Source organism: Exophiala oligosperma (genome assembly GCF_000835515.1).
Source record: "Exophiala oligosperma strain CBS 72588 unplaced genomic scaffold supercont1.2, whole genome shotgun sequence".
In the NCBI taxonomy this organism is placed as follows: domain Eukaryota; kingdom Fungi; phylum Ascomycota; class Eurotiomycetes; order Chaetothyriales; family Herpotrichiellaceae; genus Exophiala; species Exophiala oligosperma.
Window position 1 is genome coordinate 2,993,030 of NW_015622819.1, and position 22,219 is coordinate 3,015,248.

Consider the following 22,219-nt stretch of genomic DNA (forward strand, 5'->3'; position numbering starts at 1 on the left):
TTGGAGGCCTCGGACACCAGCCATCAGGGTTCGCGACGGGTCTGTACCGGTTTCCGTCTTTCCAGAATGACCATGTTTGTGCGACCCTGTCGGTCCAACAAAGTATGATTATACCTAGAGACTCCTATGAACACCTGTGAAAACGTAGCTGCCTAAGCCAGGCACCATCAAACATGCACTAAAGATTCAGAAAGACGAGGCGCAGCCAACAAGGCTGAAAAAGAAAAACCCCCGATTCAACGGCCCCCAAATTCTGCGTCATGATCTTCAGCCTCGTGGCCATGTCCGGTTAAACAGATCTGTCTCGATGTCGCATTTCATCGTGGCTCATGCTATTCGTTTCGAACCAAACAGTGTCCTCATAAAACTCTTTCTGGGGAATGATGCCATTACCCCAGATGACCAGCCATTTATATAAACAGACAATCCCGTCCTGAATTCATTCCCACTCAACTTGTCGAATATCACTACTCAAGCACCCGAGATCCTATCAAAGCAAACATAACATTCATTTCACGTCGTCAGTCATATCCGACAACCTGTACAAGAATCAGGCACCAAGGCATCACCTTAACGTTGAATTTGAACCTCGCCTCAACATGTGTTTCACCGACGACATAGATTTCAAACCCCCTCCACGGCCAAGAAATGCCGCTGAACGTTCCGACCCAAAGTATGTGGCTGCTCTGGAGGCATACGTCCAGGAGCAAGAGCGGAGGAAGCAGAAGAAAAAGCGAAGGAGACGAAATGGAATCATCGCTGCGTCTGCTGCAAGTGCTGGGGCCTCTGGCGGCGGCGGTGGAGGAGGCTGTTGAGTGACGATTCTTACGGCATGGTGTTTGTGGACGGCGCAGAGTCATTAGGTGTAGAGTATAATGAGTGTACTCAATTGGTCGAATTCATGAATCCCCAGAATGAATTTTCATCGAAAGCTCCCCGAAACTGCCCGGGCATCTGTTGATTGAAAGTCGAGCTCCCCATCGCGGCATCGTCCAGCGGGGTAGGGAACTGAGGAACTCCATTCGTGGCCAGATCATAGGAGGTGAGATCAGCCGTCGGTCGGAAAGGGATGTCGCTGAAGGAGTAAGTCATGTCACCATAATTTTGACCCGCGTCGACAGCCGATTCGACCGCGGTGAGAGATGACCAACTTGCCATACTGTCCAATGCCTCGGGATATTGCGCCTGTTGACCTATATCAGCGACAGCAGTGTCAGCCCAAAATGATTCATCGCCAGAGCTTCGGGTCATCTGATCCAACGTGTCCCCTGTGGCGGTGGGCGTATGAACCGCGGCCGTCCATGCCTGCGGATGCTTTTGCTCCGCTCGAGCTAGTAGGCTCTGTATCACATCTGCTCCTTGTCCTGCGACCATGTTTGATCCACGGATCTGGTTGAGTCTCCATAGGGTCTCCCTTATGCACCGGAACGCTTCCGGAACCACCTCTTGCTCCTCTTTGGGATATGTTATCAACACAGCCAACATAGAAACAGCCGGATCCACGCTGATATATGTGAGCGTAAAGAGCTTCCAGTGTTGAGGTTGCAGGCTGCAAAAGAACTTTTGCTGTGCGTGAAGCATTTGTATTCCGGCCTTCATAATCTCGGTTCGGCTTTTTGCGACAGAGAAAATATAGGTCCTGTGGAGGAGAAGCAGGAAAAACCACGCATTCGACCTCAAATGCTCGCGTTGAGCAGGTAGCCAGGGACATTGTTCGTCGAAAGAGGTGTCAGGGTTATTTGACCGATATATGGGAGGGATGCTGTCTATGAAGTCCACAGCTCGTTGGTGGAGTCGTTCAACCTTGCCGTAGTCTCGTGGATATGGCCCTTCGGCCTCGAGTGCTTTTATATCATGGAAGCAGGACGCCAGCTGATATTCCAGTAGACGTACTGTGAACACGGAAGGCTTCTCGAAAGGACTTCGCGGCGAAGGGGCTATGGATTTGCGGTCTCTTGGAATGTCACAGTCTGTCGGAGGCACTATCAAGCAGTCATTGATTGACAATGTCAAGCTCTTGCCAAGAACCATACCCATCTCGCTTTACAAATGTTAGTTGGTAAACCGCAAAGTAGCGCCTGGACGATGCTCACCTGTCCCACAGATAAAGATTGATCATGGTCCGCCTACGCATAAGAATTTTCCATAACTGCTCGCACACGTTTTCGGAACTATCTGCGTGGAGCTTTCCTTCATCTCGGTGCAGGCCAATTTCTTGTGCATCCATAACAGCCTGCGCAAGGGTGTGCCATGCTTCCGCAATTGCACCACGATTTTTCAGCCATGAGACCGTCAGAAACTCCGCTTGAATATAGGTCAGGCTAATAGCGTCCTTCTCCAGAAGTCCCAGAAGCTGCAAGGTCGAACAGTTATTCCCATAGCTCTTCTCGTCTCCTGGAATGCCCCATAGACACGAAGAATGAAGAGATTCAGAGCCCTGCGGTGGTAGAAACTGTATCCCAAGGGCAAGTACTATAAACAGCAGAGCTGGAAAGCTGATGAGTTCGGTGGGAATAGTGCAATGAGATTCCGACACCGCATCGACAGGATGCTGATAATACTCCTGCAATTGTTCATCGAAGAAACTGCGATCCAAGAAGGCAAATTGCCAGTTGACCTCTTGAAAAAAGACGCTGACAAGATGATTTACACATCCTTGACATGGCAAGCGCCTGATGATAGACCTGTATGTCTCAAAAGAGGAAGGGCTGAGGGTGGCAGTCTTCGTCTTCTCAGGAATGGTGCGTGTGGTGCCTGTTTCGAGGTGTTCCAATTTCTTGAAAATGCCCAGAGCATTGTGTGCGTTGACATGAGAGTAGCCGAAGGAAGCAAGATCCGACTTGTCGTTTTCAGAATTTGACTCTTGACTTTGCCAATCTTGAGATTTGTCTCGTGGCTTTCCCACTACCGAAGCGTTGAATCGTGCTACGCGGCTATCATTTGTCAGTGGCTTGTGACGATGAACATGAAGGACTCACTCAGGGTCGATATCTCCATAATTACACGAATCTTGCTTGCCACGTAGGACACAAGTCAAGCAAGGCTTGCCTCGATTACACTGGCGGCAAGTCAGCCTTTTGCGTTAGAAGACGGCAAAGACCTCGAGCTTGAAAGACTCAACTGACCTTTTGTTTGCTGTGACGGCAATTAGTGCAGCTGAATGTGACTCGATTTCGTTTCTTCGGCGTCGCCTCAGTCATACTACCTGAGGCTTGTATGTGAATTCCTAGGTTATCGCCGCGGATATAATCATGGGGTAAAAGGACTCGAGAAGCCTTCGAGTATCGTCGGAAGAAGTGTCTTCCGACGATAAATGACTAGTATCTCGCAATTGACCTCAGCTCAACCAACCGAGAATGCTGTGGTGCCTGCAGCCACTAGCGACCTGCGTAATGCTGGACAGCTCTGATTACTCAGCTGATTCATTGTTGCATGTGCTTCTGGTTGGAATTTCGGACGCCACTCTTCTAACCCATCCATGTCGCATGCAGTCAATGGTCCTGCTACATGATAGAAATATACATTGCCATATGCTACAGTATGTATATTCAGCAATGTCGATGGCGTCAATGGCAAGTGTGCGGACACCACATCTGCCAGGATTTATGATCCATTCCGTGAAATCCGGTAGGAATCAGGATACGCCGCTCACAATGGAGACCACAGGGTGGATGTGCTGTTCAAAGTAAGGTGAGGCATGAATGAGGCCTCTTCAACACCTCCTCTCTTTCGCGCAGGACACGGTATCGTCGAGTTATTGTTGTTGTTTTGGGTCTCAAAATTGGTGGGAGGACTGCCGGTGGCACACACCTAACCATGGCCACAGTGCTATGATCTATCCAAAGTAAATCCGAGAGCTAGGCGATAAGGACCCTCGCTCTCAACGAGACTGCACAGCCGCAGGCGACAACGAGCGGTGCGCCACTTTCTTGGTCGCTTGATCGACACCACGGTCAAGAATGCCGAAGCTTCCGCTTCGCAACGCGCCTTCAGTCTTTGGAATGGTCCATGCCCTTTCAAAGGGACAGATACTTGAACAGAATCAACTTAGGGCATTTAGGATTTTAGTCAGCCTGCAGGGCTAGCTTGGGTTAATGCGAGGCCTTGTTTCGATTGTTATTCATCGTACTCCGTGGCGATCATCCCTTCACGTAGACGCAGGAACACACAGGGACGAGTACGAGCACTCCGTAGAGAATCCAAGATTGCGAGATACTGTATTCCCGCAAAAGGAGATGGAACTATTGACGTCGTTGTGATTACGTGACAATGGACGGTGCAAGGCCAAGAAGGCACTGTATGTACGAGTCTCGGCTGACCTGCTTGATGTATTGATATATAGCGCATTGATTGGCGACTAAGTCCGGCAAATACCAGCTAATAAACCGAATGAAACGCGGCTATTGCGGCCGCAGTTTGTACTGCTTCGTACAACCTCATGAACCCAAGTCAGAGTTGAAGCTCTTATTGACTGTACGGTAACCGCAATATCCACCCGCCCCAACATCCTTCGGGCATGTCATGCTACCAGATGACAAAGCGCAAGCTTCTTCGACTCTAAACAACCGGATCAGGTCCACACGTTTGAAAGCGACATGTGGTAATCATATCCAGTCCTAATGAAGCCGCAAGCATGGTAAGTCCTATCGTCGCGAAACACCGACACAAGATGCCATATAACAAGACGGTAGGTTCGTGGGTTTTTGCGTTCACTTTATTCCAGGAACAAGTCGTTCACCACAGGTTCGAAAAGAGAGAGAGTGCACCCAATCACTGCACGTTGATAGATAACTCCAGGCGCCATGGTCGACATCGAGAAGGCAGAGAGCCAAGGTCCTCAATCCTCTTCAAGCCCAAGCTCCAGCGAAGCGCTGTGTCGGGTACAAACCGAAGGAGAACTCGCAAAAGCAGAGACCGCAGCTGACAGGTCATATGCACCAATAACGACCTCCGCATCCAATGCTCGATCGGTGGCCCGGTCGACCCTATCGCACATTCGAACAGGCGCATCTATCACCGATGGTTTCGCATCTTACAGCCTGGTAGACCAGCCAGAGGACACGATCGATGATGTGCTGGCTGCCAGAAGGACTCCCTCGGACGCTTATGAGGTGCGATGGGATGGAAAGAGTGATCCTTTATCACCACGAAACATGAGTGGTCCCCGTAAATGGCTGATTACGATGATCCTTTCGTCCTCGGCTTTCCTTGTGTGAGTTGAGTCCCAGACAGACAAGATGGATATTCGAGGGGACAAAGAAGGGACGTTGTATGCTGACTTGAGCCCCAGAACATGCACTTCTTCAATATATACAATCACCTACGAACAGCTTATCCGCGAATTCCACACCACGAGAGAAATTGCGACGCTGGGCCTGACCTCGTTCGTGCTAGGGCTGGCCATGGGACCGATGTTTCTTGCTCCGATGTCAGAGGTACACCTCCCCATCATGATTTCTCACGACCTAGGTACGAGTACATGACACTGACGAATGTCCCTGACTTAGTTCTACGGCCGCACTCCAATCTACATCATCTCAATGGTCCTTTTCACGATCTGGCTAATTCCAGAAGCGGTTGCTCAGGGCATGGCGACGATGATTGTAGGTAGATTCTTCAACGGCCTCGCTGGTAGCGCCTTTCTAGCTGTTGCGGCCGGCTCCATCGTGGACATGTTCGAACCGGCGCAAATCGCTCTTCCCATGATAATGTTCAGCATCGCTCCCTTTTTAGGTCCAGCTGCGGGCCCTATTATCGGAGGCTTCATCAACCAATTCACGACTTGGTGGGTTTTTCTCCATTGCAACACCTCAAAATCCACCTCCTACAGTACTAACGCTTCCCTTCTAGGCGATGGACATTCTACACGCTACTGATCTGGTCAGGCACTTTGACGGCGGCTGTCATCGTTTTCGTTCCAGAGACATATCCCAAAGTCCTACTCAGGCGAAAAGCGGCCAGCAAACGTAAAGAATCCGGCAACGAGCGATGGTGGGCTCCGATCGAAAGACACGATGCATCGATCCTGAGCACGGTCCTCCACTCTTGTGTGACGCCGTTCAAGCTCCTCTTCTTGGAGCCAATGTGTCTCCTGCTCTGCCTGTACTCAGCAATCCTCCTGGGCATTGTGTACTTGTTCTTCGGGGCCTTTCCGTTGGTGTTTCGCAACAACCACGGCTTCTCAACCTACCAGGTCGGTCTGACGTTCTGCGGCTTGGGCGTCGGCATGATCATCGGCGCCCTCACGAACCCATTCTGGCGATGGAATACGAGTCGCCTGATCGCAAACCTCGAGACCAGGACGGGTCAAAAATGTATCCGACCACCTCCAGAGTTCCGACTTACCCCTGCCATGCCTGGCGCCTTCTTGGTCCCCATCGGGCTATTTTGGTTCGGTTGGACGACGTACCCGAGTGTTCATTGGATCGTGCCTATCATCGGATCCAGCTTCTTTGGAGCAGGGTATGGGCATTCCTCTCCGCCCCCTTTACATGGTCGACAAGGTGCTAATCAGTGTCCACAGTGTCTTTTTAGCTTTCAACGGCGTACTTACTTTCCTCGTCGATGCTGTAAGTGCCTCACCCCTACCTCATGCTGCTTTGAGTAGAAGATTTTAACTTGGGGAACACAGTACGCCAACTACGCAGCCAGCGCAGTCGCAGCCAATGTGCTTGTCCGCCTCATTTTCGCCGGCGCGTTTCCGTTGTTCGGAACCCAGAGTGAGTGTTTTCGATGCCAGAGATGCTCGGACCGAGTATCCAGAGCAGATGTTGGTCACCTCTCCCCGTTCCTGTACTGACCTTGTGAAAAGTGTATGAGAATCTAGGCTACCAATGGGCGTCGTCCCTCCTCGCCTTCCTCGGTCTGGCATGCCTCCCAATGCCGTAAGTTCTCGAGCTCTCCTGTCTGTGGCTTTGAGCGAATGGTGTGCTGATTCATCATGGTTTGGGCAGATTCCTCTTTTTCAAGTATGGCGAGAAGATCCGAAAGCGAAGCAAGTTTGGCACTTCGGACGAGACGTCGTGATCTGTTCGCCATGCCCCCCGGCTCAGTTTATTCAGTCATCATCTTCTCAAATTACTCGTTACACGCTCTCTCGACTTGGCGAAGCATGATGCACAACATATATTGTGATTGGATTGTTATTGGACCGTGAAATATTAGCGACGACATTGCATATTTTCTAGGAGCGGTGGGTTTGAAAGCGAGAAAAAGTGTGTTATTTATATGAATATACCCGAGTTGTAGTGTATAATAATACATCTAATCATGAATGAGAAATAATAAACTGCATCAAAAAGAGTCAAAGACTGATTAACAAAATTGTACGTCAACGAAATTGTCTTCCAAAGAAGAATCTTCACGATTGACCGAGTCTGTTTAATTTAATTGTGGTCACAAGGTCATCATCTGTCCCAATCTCAACCAAACTTGACCACCTTGACATATTTACATGTTCATGTCTGGACGAAACTTTTTTTGTTTTCCTGCCGCAAGACAGTATGTATCCTCCGTGATCCACGGGCCACCTGAATACCGTCTAGAAATACCTAAGGAAGTACATATGCCTATGCCTATGCCTATTCACGTCGCACCCACTCTACCACGGGATAAGTTCCTAGTCCTCCAGTTTTGTCTGGCCTTTCTTTGTGCCCTCGAATCTGCACCGTATGTACATCTCATACCAGCCCATGATCAACCATCTATTTCTTTGCCTTCTCGACCTCGGCCAAACCAGACTTCAAGGCGTTCAAGGCCTTGTCAATCTCCCCTCTCGACTCGTCCATGGCAGTCACGCCCATGTGTCCAAAGCGAATATACTTCGCCGCGATCTCCCGATGCAGACCACCGGCGAAGATGACACCCTGGGCCATCAGCTTCGGGAGGATCTCCGGGGGGGTCAGACCCTCGGGTAAATAAATTGCCGTCATCGTGTTGGCGGCATTGGCAGGGTCGACCGGGAGCTGCTTCAGCCCCATCTTCGTGATCTCGGACTTGACGTATTGGCTGATCTTCTGGTGCTGGGCCACGCGGGCCGCGATGGGTTGGGAGAGCAGTTGTTTCAAGGCGGTGTTGAGTGCCTGCACCAGTTGAGTCGGAGGGGTGGCAAAGTATGACGGCTTCTTGGATTCGTAGTTCTGCATGATGGGGACCCAGTTCTTGAAGCTGGCGTAGTAGCTGCCGGGGGGGGACTTGCGGGACTTGAAGACGTCCATGGCCTTCTCCGAGACCATCATGATCGAGAGACCCGGCGGGCAGCCAATGGCCTTTTGTGACGCGGTCAGGGCGACGTCGATCGCCATGTTGTCAAAGTGCAGGTCTTCTGCGCCGACCGAGCAGACACCGTCGACGACCAGAAGTGTGTCGGGAGAGACCTTGCGGATGAGATCGGCCAGAGGCTGAATGTGCGACAAGACACCGGTGGAGGTGTCGACGTGGGTGACGGTCACGGCCTTGTACTTCTTCGCCTTCAGGGCAGCCTCGATCTCGGGCAGTTGTGGTCGGTCCCCGATTGGGGCCTTGAGCTGTGTAGGTTTGGCGCCGTAGATCGACAGGCAGTCCGCGAACGAGTCTGCAAAGTAACCGCTGTGCAGCACCAGGACATCTTCACCTGGCTCGACAAGGTTGGCAGCCACCAGATCCCAACCCAGCGTGCCACTTCCTGCAATCACAAATGGCTGCGAGCCGGGGTTTTTGGTCTGGAACACATCGCGGAGGAGCGTCAAGGTCTCGCCGAAGACGTTTACGAAAGGCTGGCCGACGTGGGACTGAGCATAGTAGCTCATCGACTGGGCCACCTCGTCGGAGATCTCGATGGGTCCCGGGATCAGGAGCGAAGGGTGGGCGGCTTGAGTAGACATTTTGAGAGACGCCGAGGTCGACAGTTCTCGCTTTTGGACGACAAAGGATGGCGAGCGCGGACGGGGTGGGTTGTAGGGGAGGTCGTCGGTCGAGGCAGGCAGAGAGTCTCGCTCGACGCTGTAGGGGGTGTTGATGGGCGGATAGGAGGACTGGTGGTGCTCTTCAAGGTGTCTCGAGATCAAACTCAAGCGGGCCGCAGGAGAGTTGGTCGAGGTTGAACGTGAAGGAGCCAGCTTGACGACTGTGGGGGAGGGGAATCCGAATTGATATTTGGTGTGTATGACGGGACGATTGAGCGACCGGTGAAGGCGGCGTGCGGGGGAAACACCGAGAGCAAAGGAGGGCGACAATGTCCGCAGGGAACGATGCGATAACGGAGGAGACAGCAGGGGAGATACCAGTGAAAGTGCGGAAGAGGGAGGAATTGCAACGGATGCTCTCGCCATGGACTATTTCAATCTCCTCCAGTCCAGCGTCTGAGAAAGTTGCAAAGAAGGAAATTCCAATGTACTCCACGTTGGTGGATTATTCCCTCGACGCTGCAGGGAGAAAAAAAAAACAAAAGACGGCACAGTGCGAAAAGCAGAGCCCGAATTGTACTGTAGAGGACAAACTTTTCAGACGGTGCGATGAGTGTCGGGGGAAATTCAGGGGGGCTCGTTCCGGGGGGTCGTAGGCGCCTCCAAATAAGCAAAGTCGAGGCGAGGGAGTTCAGTTCCTGGACCTGCAGAGCCCGAAAGTTGGGGATGCGAAGGCCTTCAACAGGCCCCCTAAATACAGTCAACTCTCAGCCCTGTGACTCGTACGATCAGACACCAACGGACAACTATGCGAAAGGGCCATAAGCCGCAATTTGAATCAGGAGAGTTATGATTGGTTCGACGGAGACAGAACAAAACCAAGGCAATCACGTGATCGGTCTCACCAACTCCCGGACATGTCGACGATGTCTTTGGTCGTCACATGAACACCACCTCGACACCTCCCTCATCATTCGCCCTTCCTGACCCTCTGCTCGCCAGCACACCACCCAAAGCAACCCTCATCGCATCTCTGTCCGCCTCTCGGCATTCTCCATCTTCACCCCTGCGTGGACGGACCGTCATCTTACAGGTCAAAGTCCAGCTCGTCAGCAAAACTCCATGTCACCATCAATGTCGATGATGTCTTCTTCGTGGTCAACTTTCTCCTCCTCGTCGTCTTCTCCTTTTTGGATCTCCTCCTTGACATCGTCCGGCAGATGCGCTTTGATGTAGCGGTTGATCATGAAGGCGACGCTGTCGGGGAGTTGGCTGGACGAGATGCACGACGGCAGATCCTCGCCCATCCGTATGGCAGGGTAGTCCGTCTCCACGAGGCCTTGCAGTTGGTTGTACCTCGCCTCTGACAGTCTTCCCATGTACCTGTCGTTGAAATCCTTCATCTCTTCCGTCACTGTGTGCTGAGGGACCTCGATGTCCATGCCCTTGGTAAGGTCGCGGCGTTTTGCGTGCTCCTGGATGATGCCGTTGATGCCACGCGTCACGTCGCTACTGAGATCATCCGGCCCGTATGCCTCGTGGTTGACGTGCTTGTGGTAGAGACTCGGCTGTCTGCTCTTGAACAAGAGGAGGATGTCGTTTTCCACGTCCGGATCACGTTCCACCTGTGTGAAGTGCTTGACTGTGTTGAACATGGCCTCTCGCTCCTCTTTCGAGACCGGAGCTTGTTGGACATTCTTGTTTGGTCTGTGATCACTCAAGGGTCGAGCCATCTTCTGCGCTGTTGTGAGCTGCGGTCCACGTGGATTCCGCTTTCCACGGTTTCGGCCGCGCCGCTGTCTCTTCTTGGATTTGACTCGTGCCATGTTCGCAAGAGACTGTGAGGGTTTGAGGACTCGACTGATCTGATCAACGATGGGTACAACAGATGACAACAGTCTGTGGTGGTAAAGAACGCTGAAAGGAATGTGTGGCGTGGAGGAGTGTCTCTTGAAAGGTTTTTGACAACATTGACTGTTTCTGCAGCGATATAGCATCTCTTTCATCTGGCGCAAGCACTGATCGCCATGGCGATGGTACTCCTCGATTCACAGTGGTGTTACAAGCCATTGTATCTTGTGCCCATACACACACATATATAGCGGTGAAGGGTGAAGTTCTAACGAGCCGCCACTGAGCTGGGGTACACGCTTCTGAGTGTCTTCCTGAAGAAACAGAAGATCTCAATTATGGACGATGGCACTTGTCCTACAAAGAGACGCTCTGCCTACACTCTACACTCACTAGATACTGATTGTGCTACACTTCAGCTACGTACTTTCGATGAAGGGGGTAATTTCACATGACAAAGACAACAACTAAGGACACCATTGCTTTAGGACACCATTGCTTTAGGACACCATTGCTTTGTGGTCTTGTTACCTCTACAATGCAAGCTTCTGTCTGCAGATGTCTGTTGTCTATCCATCGATGTGTTCATTCTGGGGAAAACAAGATATTGGCCAGATTGGAACTCATGCTGGGGAAATATGAAATACGAAATGAGAAACACGAAACGTAAGCTTTCGGCGACTTTCTCAACCGAGTTTCTTTCTAATTAAATGCTTCGTCCCTTCGTTTCCTTTCAACTCGTATATTAATACTTCGGCAGCCTGTGCAACTAGGCATCAACTAGCAGGGCCTAGCAAATCTCACTTCCGCGCCTCAATATGCAACCAACTCTGCCATTTCCCCAAGATTCAGATTGAACTGATGCTCCGGGTCGAGTTGATCTCGACAGACGTTCTTCCTGCACGATCCATATTGGCATGGCCTGACCTACTACATTCCTTGGTCCGAAGCTGGACTTTTACTTGAACCCAGTTGGTTAAATCCATGTTTTGAGATATATAATCAAGTCGTTTGACAGTGATATTGACACTAATCTCGTCAATCCGGCCATGACTTCTGCAAAGCTAGCAGTCGCTTCCAAAAGGCTACCGTACAATGGCCCGACTTATACTCATACTCACTCTCAGCTGGGGAGCCTGACAGGTCGCTCCGTCACTTCAAACCATTTCGGAGGATCATCCACACCATCCGAGACGGTACAATTTCGTTCCATCCCGTACGCTACAGTCCCAAAGCGTTTTGCCGCCTGTGAGATGCTGACCGACATACCTCCCGATTTCGATGGACGTCCACATCGTGATTTCACTCAATTCGGCGCAGCATGTCCTCAGGTTGCGGCAATGAGTGCTACCTGGTTTGAATCATACGGCGGTCCTTTGCCAGATGACCACGGGATAGATTTTGATGAGTTTACTTGTCTCACAACGACGATTTCGGTACCACAACAACACCTGGTCGGCCTGGAAGAGAGGAAATATCCAAAACCACTGCCGGTGATGCTCTATGTCCATGGCGGTGGAGCACAAGAAGGTGTGGGCAGTGTGGACGGTCTCCATTCGAACTCTCCACTGGCAGCATACGCTTCTTCGATATCCATGCCGGTCATTACTGTCAATATTGGATACCGTCTCGGCTGGTTCGGTAGCATGGTCTGCCAGGATATGTTGGAGGAGTACAAGTCCGACCCCGATCCAAGTCCACACGGACCTTTCAACCATTTCATCCAAGACCAGCGTGCTGCTTTCTGGTGGATCCACCAGTTCATTGGTGGCTTCGGCGGAGATGCATCAAATATCACCGCATTCGGTGAGTCGGCAGGAGGTATTTTCCTGGTTTACCATATCACAGGATCTACCGAAAAGCTGTTCAATCGTGCCATCATTCAATCAGGAAACGTGCTAGGCCATCTACCTTTCGAGCAAAAGGAGCTAGAATATCAGGGTTTGTTGAAGACGTTCAACATCACTGGGTCAACAGCTCAAGGAAGACTGGAGCAGATCAGGCAAATCCCTGCGGATGACTTGATCAAGTATCCTGGAGCCCACATCTTTCCATTGGTCGATGGCATCCCAGGAGTAGACGTACCGAAGCCTCTCTTTGCACGTGGACCGGTGACATACACTCGCCAAACGGCATTGATCCAGTCGTGTGAATGGCTGGAAGAGCTTGTGGTTGGTGACGATTTCTGGGAAGGATACGTATTGACGGATCGCATTCGTTCTGCCACCGCACCGGCATTTGTGACGGTTATGTTGTCGACGTTTCCTCAAGCCGAGGCCGTAAAACTTCTCGAGGCCTACGACATGCCTAGCACGGTTGAATCTGCGGTGAGTATCGATCAGAACCTCTTCTTGCGCAACCTGACCCACCTGCTCGGCGACATCATGTTCTCGGGATTGATCCAACGGCTCACGACCACTCTCGGGCGCGACCATGAGAGGCGGAAAGTCTACCGATACTCGTTCGGCCTGTCGAACCCTTTCTTCGGTTCGGATCACAGTTTCGTGACGGGTCACCACTTTGTAGAGATCCTGTTCGTTTTTCTGACGCTGATGGACCGGTATCCCAAGCACCGCGACCATTGGCTGGCCAAGCAAGCGTGCGAGACCGCGAAGCGTTGGATCACGTTTGCGCACGGTCGGGAACCTTGGGACGCGTACAGGCTCGAAGACGGACAGGACGAGATGCAGGCAAGAATCGCCATCTGTGACGACTTCAAGGGGTGGCACGTCAAGACCCTCGAGGAGGACGAGGAAGAAAGTACGATGTACCCGGCCGGACCGAGAAGGTACGCGGCGTGGAAAGCGTACAACGAGGCATTGGACGCACTGAGGGAACCGGGTATGAGTGAAGAGGAAGGTGAGAAGAAAGTGGAAAGTGCCAGGTTCAAAGTTATGATGTACTTGTTGTCGCCGACGAGGAAGGTTGGAGATTGAGACGATGGGTGCGTTGTTGACGGATGAGTTGATGTATCTTATCTACATTCGAAGATTGAGAGGATGTGGTACATGGTACTCTTGTTGACGTACGAGCATCGATGTCTAGTATTGTCTTCGTGAAGCGAGAGGTAGGGACTGTTATCTTCTTTAGTCAGCAATATCAGCGAACAGGCGACGATCATCATGAGGTTGTAAATCATCCACCTCATACTCTCTCTCTCTTTTCCTGCTGGACATCGGTACAGACATGACTCACCTGGCGTAGGAAGAACCTGTCCATGTCAATCAACGTTATGAGCAGTAACTCTGTCTTGTTCCCTGTTGACCGGTGTACTTTATCCGTAGGTGCGGACTTAATATGTCCGATCGACACAATTTGTACCGAGTAAGAATATTTTCCCTCGGCCTCCCAATTAACAAAGTTTATGAAACAGTTATGAAAAGAGATGCCGAGAACTACTTATGGTGAGTGGTAAGTCAAAGAATTCTGTAACATATATAAAGGGAGGTACCTGGTAAGAACTTCAAGAGGATTACTTTGTACCATCTTTCATTCCTTGAGCCATTTCATCATCATCATCATCATCATCATCCATCACCACCATCAACGAGACTAACATCGAACTTTGATAACGTCATTGACCGACAATAACAACATTCGCCAGCCACAACGACGTTGACAGCAATAACAACCTTCGACAACAATAACGATATTGACGAATCCCATCTCACCACGATTCTAGGGGACCTACACCTATATAAAAGTACAGGTATCATAGACCTGCGACTACAGCGATACAGAAACACAGGACTACAGACCTACGCACTATACAATCCAGAGCACAGAAACACCGGATATTTTCCTTTTCCCCAACAAAATGCCACCACAGTTGACGATCCACCACCTCCGAGTGTCCCAATCCGAGCGTATAGTTTGGTTGTGTGAAGAACTTGGGATCTCTTATACCTTGAAGTGTTACGACCGATCACCCCTTTTGGCACCACCCGAACTCGCATCTTTGACTCCAATGCACACTGCTCCTGTCATGAGCCTTGCTTCGTCCACGACTGAAAAACCACTGAATATTACCGAATCAGGTGCCATCGCAGAGTACATTTTGTCGGTGTACGGGGGCGACAATTCCGGTCTGGCCCTCGCCCCGACGCACCCCGATTTCCCTCATTACCTTTTTTGGTTTCACTTCGCCAACGGTACCCTCACTCCGGCGTTGGGTCGGAAAATGTTCATGAGGCTCGCCGACCCCACCCTCGAAAGACCGGTTCATGCTTGGATGGAAGCCGCCGTCACAAAGGCCTTGGTGGCCATGGATGACCGTCTGGCGCACACAAAGGCATGGTTGGCAGGCACAGACTTCACCGCGGCCGACGTCATGAACGTTTTTGGAGTCACCACCATGAGGACGTATTCACCCGTCGACCTGGCACCGTACCCCAACATTTTGGATTGGTTGAAGCGCGTCGCCGACAGAGAAGCGTACCGTTTGGCCATGGAAAAGGGTGACCCGGACATGGATTGGAAAAAGGGAATGAGCCCAGAAGGTCCCGACGTGCACGAGGCGTGGAAGGAGGTGGAGAGACAGTCTGGTGTCGTGGAGGTCCCAAAAGATAAATCCTAAGACAATGGGAAGGCAGAATGCGAATGCGAATGCGAATTGTAATGGTGAATGTCATCACGACTGCATAACATCACCTCTTTTTTTTCTTCTTCTTCCCCATAGTTGAATATCTCATCTCCTTTCGGGTTTGAATGTTGAAAGTAGGATCAACTCGTCTCATACATGATGCATGTCACATACAAATTTCATGACCGGTTCAGGCTACGACGGGGAAAAAAACAGAGCCCATTCCGTCCCAAATGCAAGATGAGAGGGGTCATTCTTGTCAAACAACATCCCGACCTTCCTTCCGCTCATGATTCCCTCGAGTAGACCCGACCTTTGCAAAGTCAGCCCCCTCTCAAGTCTCTGGCCCGAATACAGTATCGAGCAAATACTTGGCCGCGAGGTCCCTCCCCGGACTTTCCATCATCCGGTAGATCCTGTTGCCGGACTTGTTCCCCAGCCAGTTCCCCCGGTCGTGGGGGGCCTCGCCGTCGCTGTCCCTCCGTTTCCTGGGCCGCTTGTCCCCCACCGTCATGCCCCTCGACCACTGGGCCGCCGTCTCGACCCGGATGTCCTCGGGGCTGCGCGGACTGGCCCGCCACCGGGGGTCGTCGCGGGTGAGCACGTACCACACGCACAGGGGGTCGTGGAGGGCCAGCGCCGCCCCGTCCCCCTCGTGGCCCGTGTGGAGCCGCTCCATCTTGTCCAGCATCGGGGTCATGAAGGCCGTCATCCACTGGGCCAGGGGGCTCCCCCGCCCGGCGGGACCCGCCGCCCGGGCGTTGAAGTCCCTCCGGCTGAGCGTGTGGGACTCGGTGATGTCCAGGCTCATGAGGACGAGCCTGAGCTGTCCCGGCAGCCCCGCCGGGTACGGGGCCAGGTGCTGCGACGGCTCGCCCTCGATGGGGACCGGCATGGTCGAGCTCGGCCGGGGGGAGGTCAGGGCGTAGACGCGGGCGGCGGCGAACGGGTCGGCGTACACGTTGAACTCGGCCACGGGCGTGACGTTGCCGATGCCGTCGACCGTGCCGCCCATGGCCACGACCTCCCTGCACCGGAGGAACGTCTCCGGGTCCTCGGCGGCCGCGAGCGCAAAGTTGGTCAGGGGCCCCACGCCGACGAGCGTGACCGTGCCCGGCTCGTTCTCCCGCAGGAGCCTCAGGATCTCCTTGTGCGCCGGCGACGGGCTCGGGGTGAACGACTTGGCCGGGCCGTCGACGTCGACCTCCGCCGTCGACCTGGCCTGCCTGGTCAGGTCGTCGTCGGGCGGCGGCCGTTCAAACAGGTTCCTCCAGTCCTCCACCGGCGAGAAGTGGGGGTGGCTGTCGTGCACCCCGGCCAGGCCGTCGACGCCGTGGAAGTAGTCCGCGGACTCGGTCGTCTCCTGGAGCGGTGCGTCGGCGCCGATGGCGACGATGGGCTTGTGCTTGGTGATGCCTTCGAACCCGAGGGGCATGCCCTGCTCCTTTCTCCACTCCAGCTCCTTTTCCAGCACGTGGAAGATGGCCACGACGTTGCGGAGGCAACTCCTCACGTCCACGTTGCCGTGCGTCACCGACACGAGGAGCACCTCGAGATCCTCGGCCTTTGTGGCAAAGGCGAGCAACATGGCCAGGACATCGTCGCACCCGGGGTCCGTGTCGATGATGACACGGTTTTTTGCAGGCATGGTTGGTTGGTTGGCTGGCTGATTGATTGATTGATCGATCGGTTGATCAAGCAATCGATCAAGCTTTCTTGGGTGGTGGCGGCGGAGATATTTCTGTCACAGGTGGTCCTGATATCCTAGAGTCTCGTAGATAAGTCACTTGTCGACGATGCAAACTTTCTTCACCGCCGATACCTGCCTAGGTGTTCGGAAGTAGAATAGGTTACAACGAACAAGTCAGTCAAGTGCAGTTGCAAATGAAACTTGACTCGGGAAGTCGACCAGATCTCACTTTTGAGGTTTGTGAAATCATTTGTGGAGCGTCGTCGTACTGAGTGACACTTCGTAATCCTCGTAGTCACAAACAAAACCGAGTGCCACGGAATGCGGAAAAATACTATGTCCGGTAACCGAGTTTCTTCTCCTCGACAAGCAACGGACGGAGTACTACGAGTACATATTGATAAACACGAATACTCCGTAGTCATAAGAGAGTCAATCACTGCAATCCGAATGGAAACAATCGTAGGTGTCCTCTAGTTTCACATTTTGAGCATCATTTTTGAATCTTTTGAATCTATTGACTTATTCTTCTCTTTTCTGTCATTCTGTTCATACACCAAAAATTGTCAGGCACTGTGCAAAACTATCTCCGCCTCAGTTAAGAAGGATCCTCGATTTTCCTGGAACGCTCAGTATGCTGTTAAAATGCCACATGATTGTTCTTGCCAGGGACTTTACTCGCCCCGCGGAAAGAAATTTTGTGATTGGGGTGGTCCTGTTTCGAGTTTCCTACTTGAGGAACAATGCCCGTTTTGCGTTCTTCATGTTCTGCATGATCTCGTACGCATCATCATTATATGCTCACGCGTGTGGATTCTTCTGCGCCTTCGTGTAGGAGGAGTAGTTGTGAGGCGAGATGGTTTGTCGCTCAATAAACCTTCTTCTTTTCGTCGACACTCAATTGACCGGGTCCCATGTTCACCAACAGAAGCAGTCCACCCATAATAGACAGGATCTGGAAGAAGTCGTATTTGGCAAAGTCCTTGTGAGGGTGGTTGTGGTGCAGCTGCAATGACAAGTTAGCAATTCGCCTTGGAGGTCAGAGGGGAGATCCGTCACATACCGTCCAGAAGTTGTTGACAAGCACATTGAAGATACTGAGCAGAACAACCAGGATGATTGCACTAAGCTTCGCTTTGAAGCCGACCACCACCATGACGCAGGCCACGAAACCGACCAGGCTGACAAGCACTCTCCAGAAGCTCCATTCACCGGCAAAGACAAAGCCAATGAACAAGAAGATCAGGAGAACACGTCCACCGAGCTGAATGTACATCTTCTTGTCCTTCTCGTCAATGGACGGGAGACCGGCAAACACTCTCTTCTTGACGAAGCTATCCCCAAGCACCATGAGAAGACCGCCAATGACGGAGAGGTTGCGCAGGAAGAAGTTCAGGTCAAAGATGAGGCCGTATCCAAGGGCCTGAACGACGACAACCGACAACAGACCAGCGACTGCGTACTCTCCATAGCGGCGCATGATGACAAGGGTCGAGCAAACGGACATGGTGACGACGTTGAAGATCAGGAAGAGATGTGTAATGCCCCAGGGAACTGCCTCACGTGTCAGCACACGCACTTCTTCATCCGCTCTCTTCTTCTCCCTGGACAAACTCACTGTGTCTAAAGTCTCGGAGGTAGGTGAGTTGGTCACCCCACTGCGTGATAATTCTCACAGCGTCTTCGAGGAAGGTGACCACGATCAGGAATCGCCCGATGGCAGGGAGGTATCTGTGAATGTCCGTCCAGTTAGATCTTGTGTTCCCAGCGAGCAAGGACGGCTTCAGGATCAGGTTCAGCTTCCGGCCTGGCTGTACTCACGGTTTCAAGGGCTCTCCCATGGTATTCAGCCAGTCTTCGATCTTGCTTGTTTGTTCTCGGATCTGGTCCAGAGGACTGGGATCACTCGTGGCATCGGTACTTCTTTGAGAGCTGAACTGGTTGTTCAGGCCCAGGTTATAGCCTGCGGTTCCTCGTATCTGCGCCATGGTGGGAAGGGCTGTGTCGTCCGGAAGATCAAGGATGAGCTCTCGGTCGGTGGTGGCGGTGGTGGTAGTACGGGAGTGAATGGAGTGATGGTTCCAAGGGGAGGGAAAGAGTCGAACTGATCAAGGAGAAGAGAAGAAAGGGAGAAATTGCGTGGGGCGGACAAGTGTTTATTCGAATGCTGTCAAGTGTGAGATTGTATTATTGACCAGTGGCCCGGATTAATCACGATGAGATTCGCGTTTTGTAGTGGGAGCGCGAGGACCTTTTTTTGAGACTGATGACACTTTATTATTATGGGCTGTGGGTGCGCGCACAGTTCTCTCTCTCTCTCTGTGCTCTCTCTATTCTTAACACGCTGGCCGTACCAAAACCTGCAGCTGCCGCCCCTCTGCCCATCTCCTGCCAATCACACATCACCACAATCCCCTGAGACTGAGCCCCTTTAGCTAGACTTCTCTACAGCCACTTTCTCTCCTAACACGTCGATCCGAAGTTACCATCAGCTTGGTAGACTGTCTGACTGTGACCGCAACGCAAATCCGTATGTCATCGGAGCTGCGACATATCTATTCCTACGTTTCTATTCCTACGAATCACATCAAGTAGAAACAAAGTGCGGGAACCGAACATGATTTGGATGATTTTCTTTCTTTTTTTAATATTTTCGTTGTTAGTCTGCCATGCCCCTGGGAGTACAAATTGGGTGTCTTAGGTACAAAAACTCCGGTCCCAGACCCTTTTTCTCTTGCCTTGCAACATCGACCAGTGTCGATGTGCTGTGTGCTAATCAAACAAATGCTCTCTTCTGAGAGCTGATAGAAAAGAAGAGAAATCAGCACTCGTAGCGCTAACCGTGTGGTGTCGGAAGACGTAGAAGAAGTGTTACCACTGCCATTTGCATCGTCTCGTCCAAACTCTCAAGCCTCCCACTCAGCGTCCTTCAGTAACGGGTCGGCTTTCTAAGCTTCCCAGTCATCGTCCTTGAAGTCGGATGGGTGTGCCGACGGCGCAAAAGATTGGAATCGATTTGCAGCGCCATTAGTCACCAAATTGTGAACAGTGGTTGTCGGTCGTACAGGTGAGGAGCTTTTTCCATTTGCCTTCTTCTTTCCTTTCTTGGATGTGACGGCTTCCCATTGCTCTTCTTTCGCCAGCTCAGTGGCCCACTTGTCTTGCTCCTCTTCGTTCACTTCGTCTGCCCAGCTGGATTGAGTCCCAAGTCGTGGACGTTCTGCCTTCTCGCGTCCTGATGCGCCCAGAGCGGCAGTCTTGCCCTGGCCTTCTTCTTGTCGGACTGCATTGACGGTCGCTGCTGCGGGTACAGATTTTGTGATATCTGACAGTGGCTCGGAAGTGACTGCGCCGTTCACGTGTGAGGCAGGCTCATTTGATTCCTCAAAAGTATCGAGTAATGGCGCTGCCCCGCCCTGGGAGGGTTTGGAAGATGCTTCTGCTGATGAAGACAGCATTCCTTGCTGCCACGCATTCTGTTGAGCAGTGAATGAGTTTGCTTTTGACTGGTTGGAGGTGCCCTCCGCCATGCGTGCAGTTCTCAACTGGTTCTGCTTCTTCGTTTCCTGAATCCGGTTGGATTCCTCCATGCGGGCTTTCTCCTCAGCTTTCTTAGCTTGTCGTTGGCGTTGTTTCTTGGACAAGACCGGCTCAAATGCCTTGGCAATGGGTTTGGTGACGTTCTTTGCCACAGCGTCCTTGACGTTTGTCAATCGCAGGCTTGTCGGCTTCGCAGCTGGTGCCTCTAGCATATCTGACACATCTCCAGATGCTTTTGGTGCACCCGTTGATGCTGGAGAAGACGAAGGTTCAGGCTCTGGCACTGCATCATCATCTGTCTTGTGTCCGTTTTCGACAGCCACGTCAGTCGCAAGAGCATGCGCATCATTCTGCTTGGTCTCCGAGGCCTTTCTTGTAGCTCGGCGTTCCTTCTTGCTAGGCCCTTGCGCTTTGGCTGGCTCTAGTTTTGTACCAGCCTGAGCCTTGGAGAGCTGTTGCGCAAACTCCCTGTTAGTCATTCCATCATCCTCTTCCTTAGGTAGCTCTACCAGTCCGCTGTGCGCTGTCTGTGCTTCAAAAGGTGTAGTTGTGACTTTCCTCCTCTTATTTGCTTTGTCCTCTGCACCACTTGTTGGTGTAGCTGTGCCACTATTGCCAGGCTCAAGTCGACCGGTTTGCTGTCGCTTGGTTCTCTGCCGTTTATTGGCTTGTCTCTGCGACGTTTCGACCGACTCAGATCTCGCTGCGGTATGTCCTATGAGTTTGTTGAACAATTCTGGATTGTAATGTCTTGTGAGTGCTGCAGCGACTGCGAGCAGCGCAAGCCAAGAGGCAGCAGTTGACCACATCTTAGGTGACGCCAGATCGATAATGTCTACAGCCAACAGCAAAATGTGTCTATATTTGATAGATCGGTGCCAACCTCTGATCTGATCAAGGAGGCTCTTTGTGGTGATCAGCGCAGCCAAGCAAGGGATAGTATCGTGGCAAGCTTGGACCGAGAGCCAAACGGCTCACAAGTATTAGGAGTGTCGGCGGGAATATCAGGTGGCCGGTGCGGTGCTTGACCAAGAATTCGCGAGGATGTCGTGGGCGTGAGTTGGTGAAGATATAGAGATTCTTTGCGTGTTGATCGAAATGTCTGAGGACCTTTTGAGGACCTTCCAACAGTTCGATCTACGACGCGAACCAAGCAGCCGACGAGTTAAAATGGAGGGCAACCCAGTGGAACTGCGCGACGATCCACGTAGCTCTCCAGGCTGAATCAGGACTTGGTGAAATTGTTTGTTCAACCAGAGAAGGGTGTTGTGTGCGTGGACTGGTTCACTGCCGCGTAAGACAAGGTTAAGTGCGGCCAGGTCAGGTCAGGTATCTGTGACGGCAAGGTGGGGAATTCCAAGTGTCTGATGAGGGTGAAGTGACAGACAAGAGAAGGGGTTCCACTCGCTTGTTGGGAATGTATTTGTACAGTACGGAGCACGTACTCTGGAAGTTGGTGGAACGATGTTCAAGCTGCGGGAGGAATAAAGGTTGGTTTATGAGAGAAGAAAACAAACGCGACAAATGGTTTTAGACCCTTTTTGAAGGGTCTATAAGGTGAAGAGTGAAGAAATGGTACTGAACATTATTACGGAGTTGATAGGAAAGGGAACCAGCAGTTGTTGACAGAGTGGTTGATTCTCTTTTAACTGGATGTCACCCTCATCACCCTCT

General features: G+C 51.9%; 8 protein-coding genes across 13 annotated transcripts; 3 read left to right on the forward strand and 5 right to left on the reverse strand.

Annotated features, from left to right (window-relative positions):
- Positions 1-73: 73 nt before the first annotated feature.
- On the reverse strand, positions 74-4,212 carry PV06_02485 (uncharacterized protein). The gene is made up of 4 exons (XM_016403175.1): positions 3,126-4,212; positions 2,979-3,058; positions 2,094-2,933; positions 74-2,041 (listed from the first exon to the last, which is right to left on the reverse strand). Exons 1-4 carry the CDS (start codon positions 3,198-3,200, stop codon positions 886-888), a joined length of 2,151 nt encoding a protein of 716 aa, XP_016267072.1. The 5' UTR covers positions 3,201-4,212; the 3' UTR covers positions 74-885.
- Positions 4,213-4,439: 227 nt separating this feature from the next.
- Positions 4,440-7,289, forward strand: PV06_02486. 6 transcript variants are annotated; one of them, XM_016403176.1, is made up of 8 exons: positions 4,440-5,212; positions 5,291-5,435; positions 5,508-5,785; positions 5,851-6,462; positions 6,524-6,569; positions 6,632-6,719; positions 6,812-6,884; positions 6,954-7,289. In XM_016403176.1, the coding sequence occupies exons 1-8, from the start codon at positions 4,803-4,805 to the stop codon at positions 7,024-7,026; spliced, it is 1,725 nt and encodes a 574-aa protein (XP_016267073.1). In that variant the 5' UTR covers positions 4,440-4,802; the 3' UTR covers positions 7,027-7,289. The 6 variants fall into 6 exon arrangements, with proteins under 6 accessions (XP_016267073.1, XP_016267078.1, XP_016267075.1 ...); XM_016403181.1 differs by having other exon boundaries at positions 4,440-5,435; XM_016403178.1 differs by having other exon boundaries at positions 6,632-6,884.
- A 6-nt stretch (positions 7,290-7,295) lies between these two features.
- On the reverse strand, positions 7,296-9,592 carry PV06_02487 (uncharacterized protein). The gene has a single exon (XM_016403182.1). It carries the CDS (start codon positions 9,306-9,308, stop codon positions 7,704-7,706), a length of 1,605 nt encoding a protein of 534 aa, XP_016267079.1. The 5' UTR covers positions 9,309-9,592; the 3' UTR covers positions 7,296-7,703.
- A 2,190-nt stretch (positions 9,593-11,782) lies between these two features.
- PV06_02488 (uncharacterized protein) lies at positions 11,783-13,858 on the forward strand (the record flags this gene model as incomplete). Its single annotated transcript, XM_016403183.1, has 1 exon — positions 11,783-13,858. One exon carries the CDS (start codon positions 11,783-11,785, stop codon positions 13,667-13,669), a length of 1,887 nt encoding a protein of 628 aa, XP_016267080.1. The 3' UTR covers positions 13,670-13,858.
- Positions 13,859-14,071: 213 nt separating this feature from the next.
- On the forward strand, positions 14,072-15,456 carry PV06_02489 (uncharacterized protein). The gene has a single exon (XM_016403184.1). The coding sequence runs from the start codon at positions 14,551-14,553 to the stop codon at positions 15,307-15,309; it is 759 nt and encodes a 252-aa protein (XP_016267081.1). The 5' UTR covers positions 14,072-14,550; the 3' UTR covers positions 15,310-15,456.
- PV06_02490 (uncharacterized protein) lies at positions 15,354-17,257 on the reverse strand. The gene has a single exon (XM_016403185.1). The coding sequence runs from the start codon at positions 16,961-16,963 to the stop codon at positions 15,650-15,652; it is 1,314 nt and encodes a 437-aa protein (XP_016267082.1). The 5' UTR covers positions 16,964-17,257; the 3' UTR covers positions 15,354-15,649.
- A 217-nt stretch (positions 17,258-17,474) lies between these two features.
- On the reverse strand, positions 17,475-19,272 carry PV06_02491 (uncharacterized protein). The gene is made up of 4 exons (XM_016403186.1): positions 18,827-19,272; positions 18,624-18,736; positions 18,069-18,559; positions 17,475-18,011 (listed from the first exon to the last, which is right to left on the reverse strand). Exons 1-4 carry the CDS (start codon positions 18,991-18,993, stop codon positions 17,874-17,876), a joined length of 909 nt encoding a protein of 302 aa, XP_016267083.1. The 5' UTR covers positions 18,994-19,272; the 3' UTR covers positions 17,475-17,873.
- A 362-nt stretch (positions 19,273-19,634) lies between these two features.
- On the reverse strand, positions 19,635-22,129 carry PV06_02492 (uncharacterized protein). The gene has a single exon (XM_016403187.1). The coding sequence runs from the start codon at positions 21,352-21,354 to the stop codon at positions 19,954-19,956; it is 1,401 nt and encodes a 466-aa protein (XP_016267084.1). The 5' UTR covers positions 21,355-22,129; the 3' UTR covers positions 19,635-19,953.
- Between the last annotated feature and the right edge of the window lie 90 nt (positions 22,130-22,219).

Excerpts from the sequence above, each read along its gene's own strand:
- PV06_02485 (XM_016403175.1), bottom strand. The coding sequence starts at position 3,200 with ATGACTGAGGCGACGCCGAAGAAACGAAATCGAGTCACATTCAGCTGC. Across the intron at positions 3,059-3,125 it reads GCCGTCACAGCAAACAAAAG|TGTAATCGAGGCAAGCCTTG; the intron begins GTCAGTTGAGTC and ends ACTTGCCGCCAG. Across the intron at positions 2,934-2,978 it reads TATGGAGATATCGACCCTGA|CCGCGTAGCACGATTCAACG; the intron begins GTGAGTCCTTCA and ends GACAAATGATAG.
- PV06_02490 (XM_016403185.1), bottom strand. The coding sequence starts at position 16,963 with ATGCCTGCAAAAAACCGTGTCATCATCGACACGGACCCCGGGTGCGAC.
- PV06_02489 (XM_016403184.1), top strand. The coding sequence starts at position 14,551 with ATGCCACCACAGTTGACGATCCACCACCTCCGAGTGTCCCAATCCGAG.
- PV06_02491 (XM_016403186.1), bottom strand. The coding sequence starts at position 18,993 with ATGGCGCAGATACGAGGAACCGCAGGCTATAACCTGGGCCTGAACAAC. Across the intron at positions 18,737-18,826 it reads ATGGGAGAGCCCTTGAAACC|ATACCTCCCTGCCATCGGGC; the intron begins GTGAGTACAGCC and ends GGACATTCACAG. Across the intron at positions 18,012-18,068 it reads TTGTCAACAACTTCTGGACG|CTGCACCACAACCACCCTCA; the intron begins GTATGTGACGGA and ends TTGTCATTGCAG.
- PV06_02492 (XM_016403187.1), bottom strand. The coding sequence starts at position 21,354 with ATGTGGTCAACTGCTGCCTCTTGGCTTGCGCTGCTCGCAGTCGCTGCA.
- PV06_02486 (XM_016403176.1), top strand. The coding sequence starts at position 4,803 with ATGGTCGACATCGAGAAGGCAGAGAGCCAAGGTCCTCAATCCTCTTCA. Across the intron at positions 5,213-5,290 it reads TCGTCCTCGGCTTTCCTTGT|AACATGCACTTCTTCAATAT; the intron begins GTGAGTTGAGTC and ends CTTGAGCCCCAG. Across the intron at positions 5,436-5,507 it reads TTCTTGCTCCGATGTCAGAG|TTCTACGGCCGCACTCCAAT; the intron begins GTACACCTCCCC and ends TCCCTGACTTAG.
- PV06_02487 (XM_016403182.1), bottom strand. The coding sequence starts at position 9,308 with ATGGCGAGAGCATCCGTTGCAATTCCTCCCTCTTCCGCACTTTCACTG.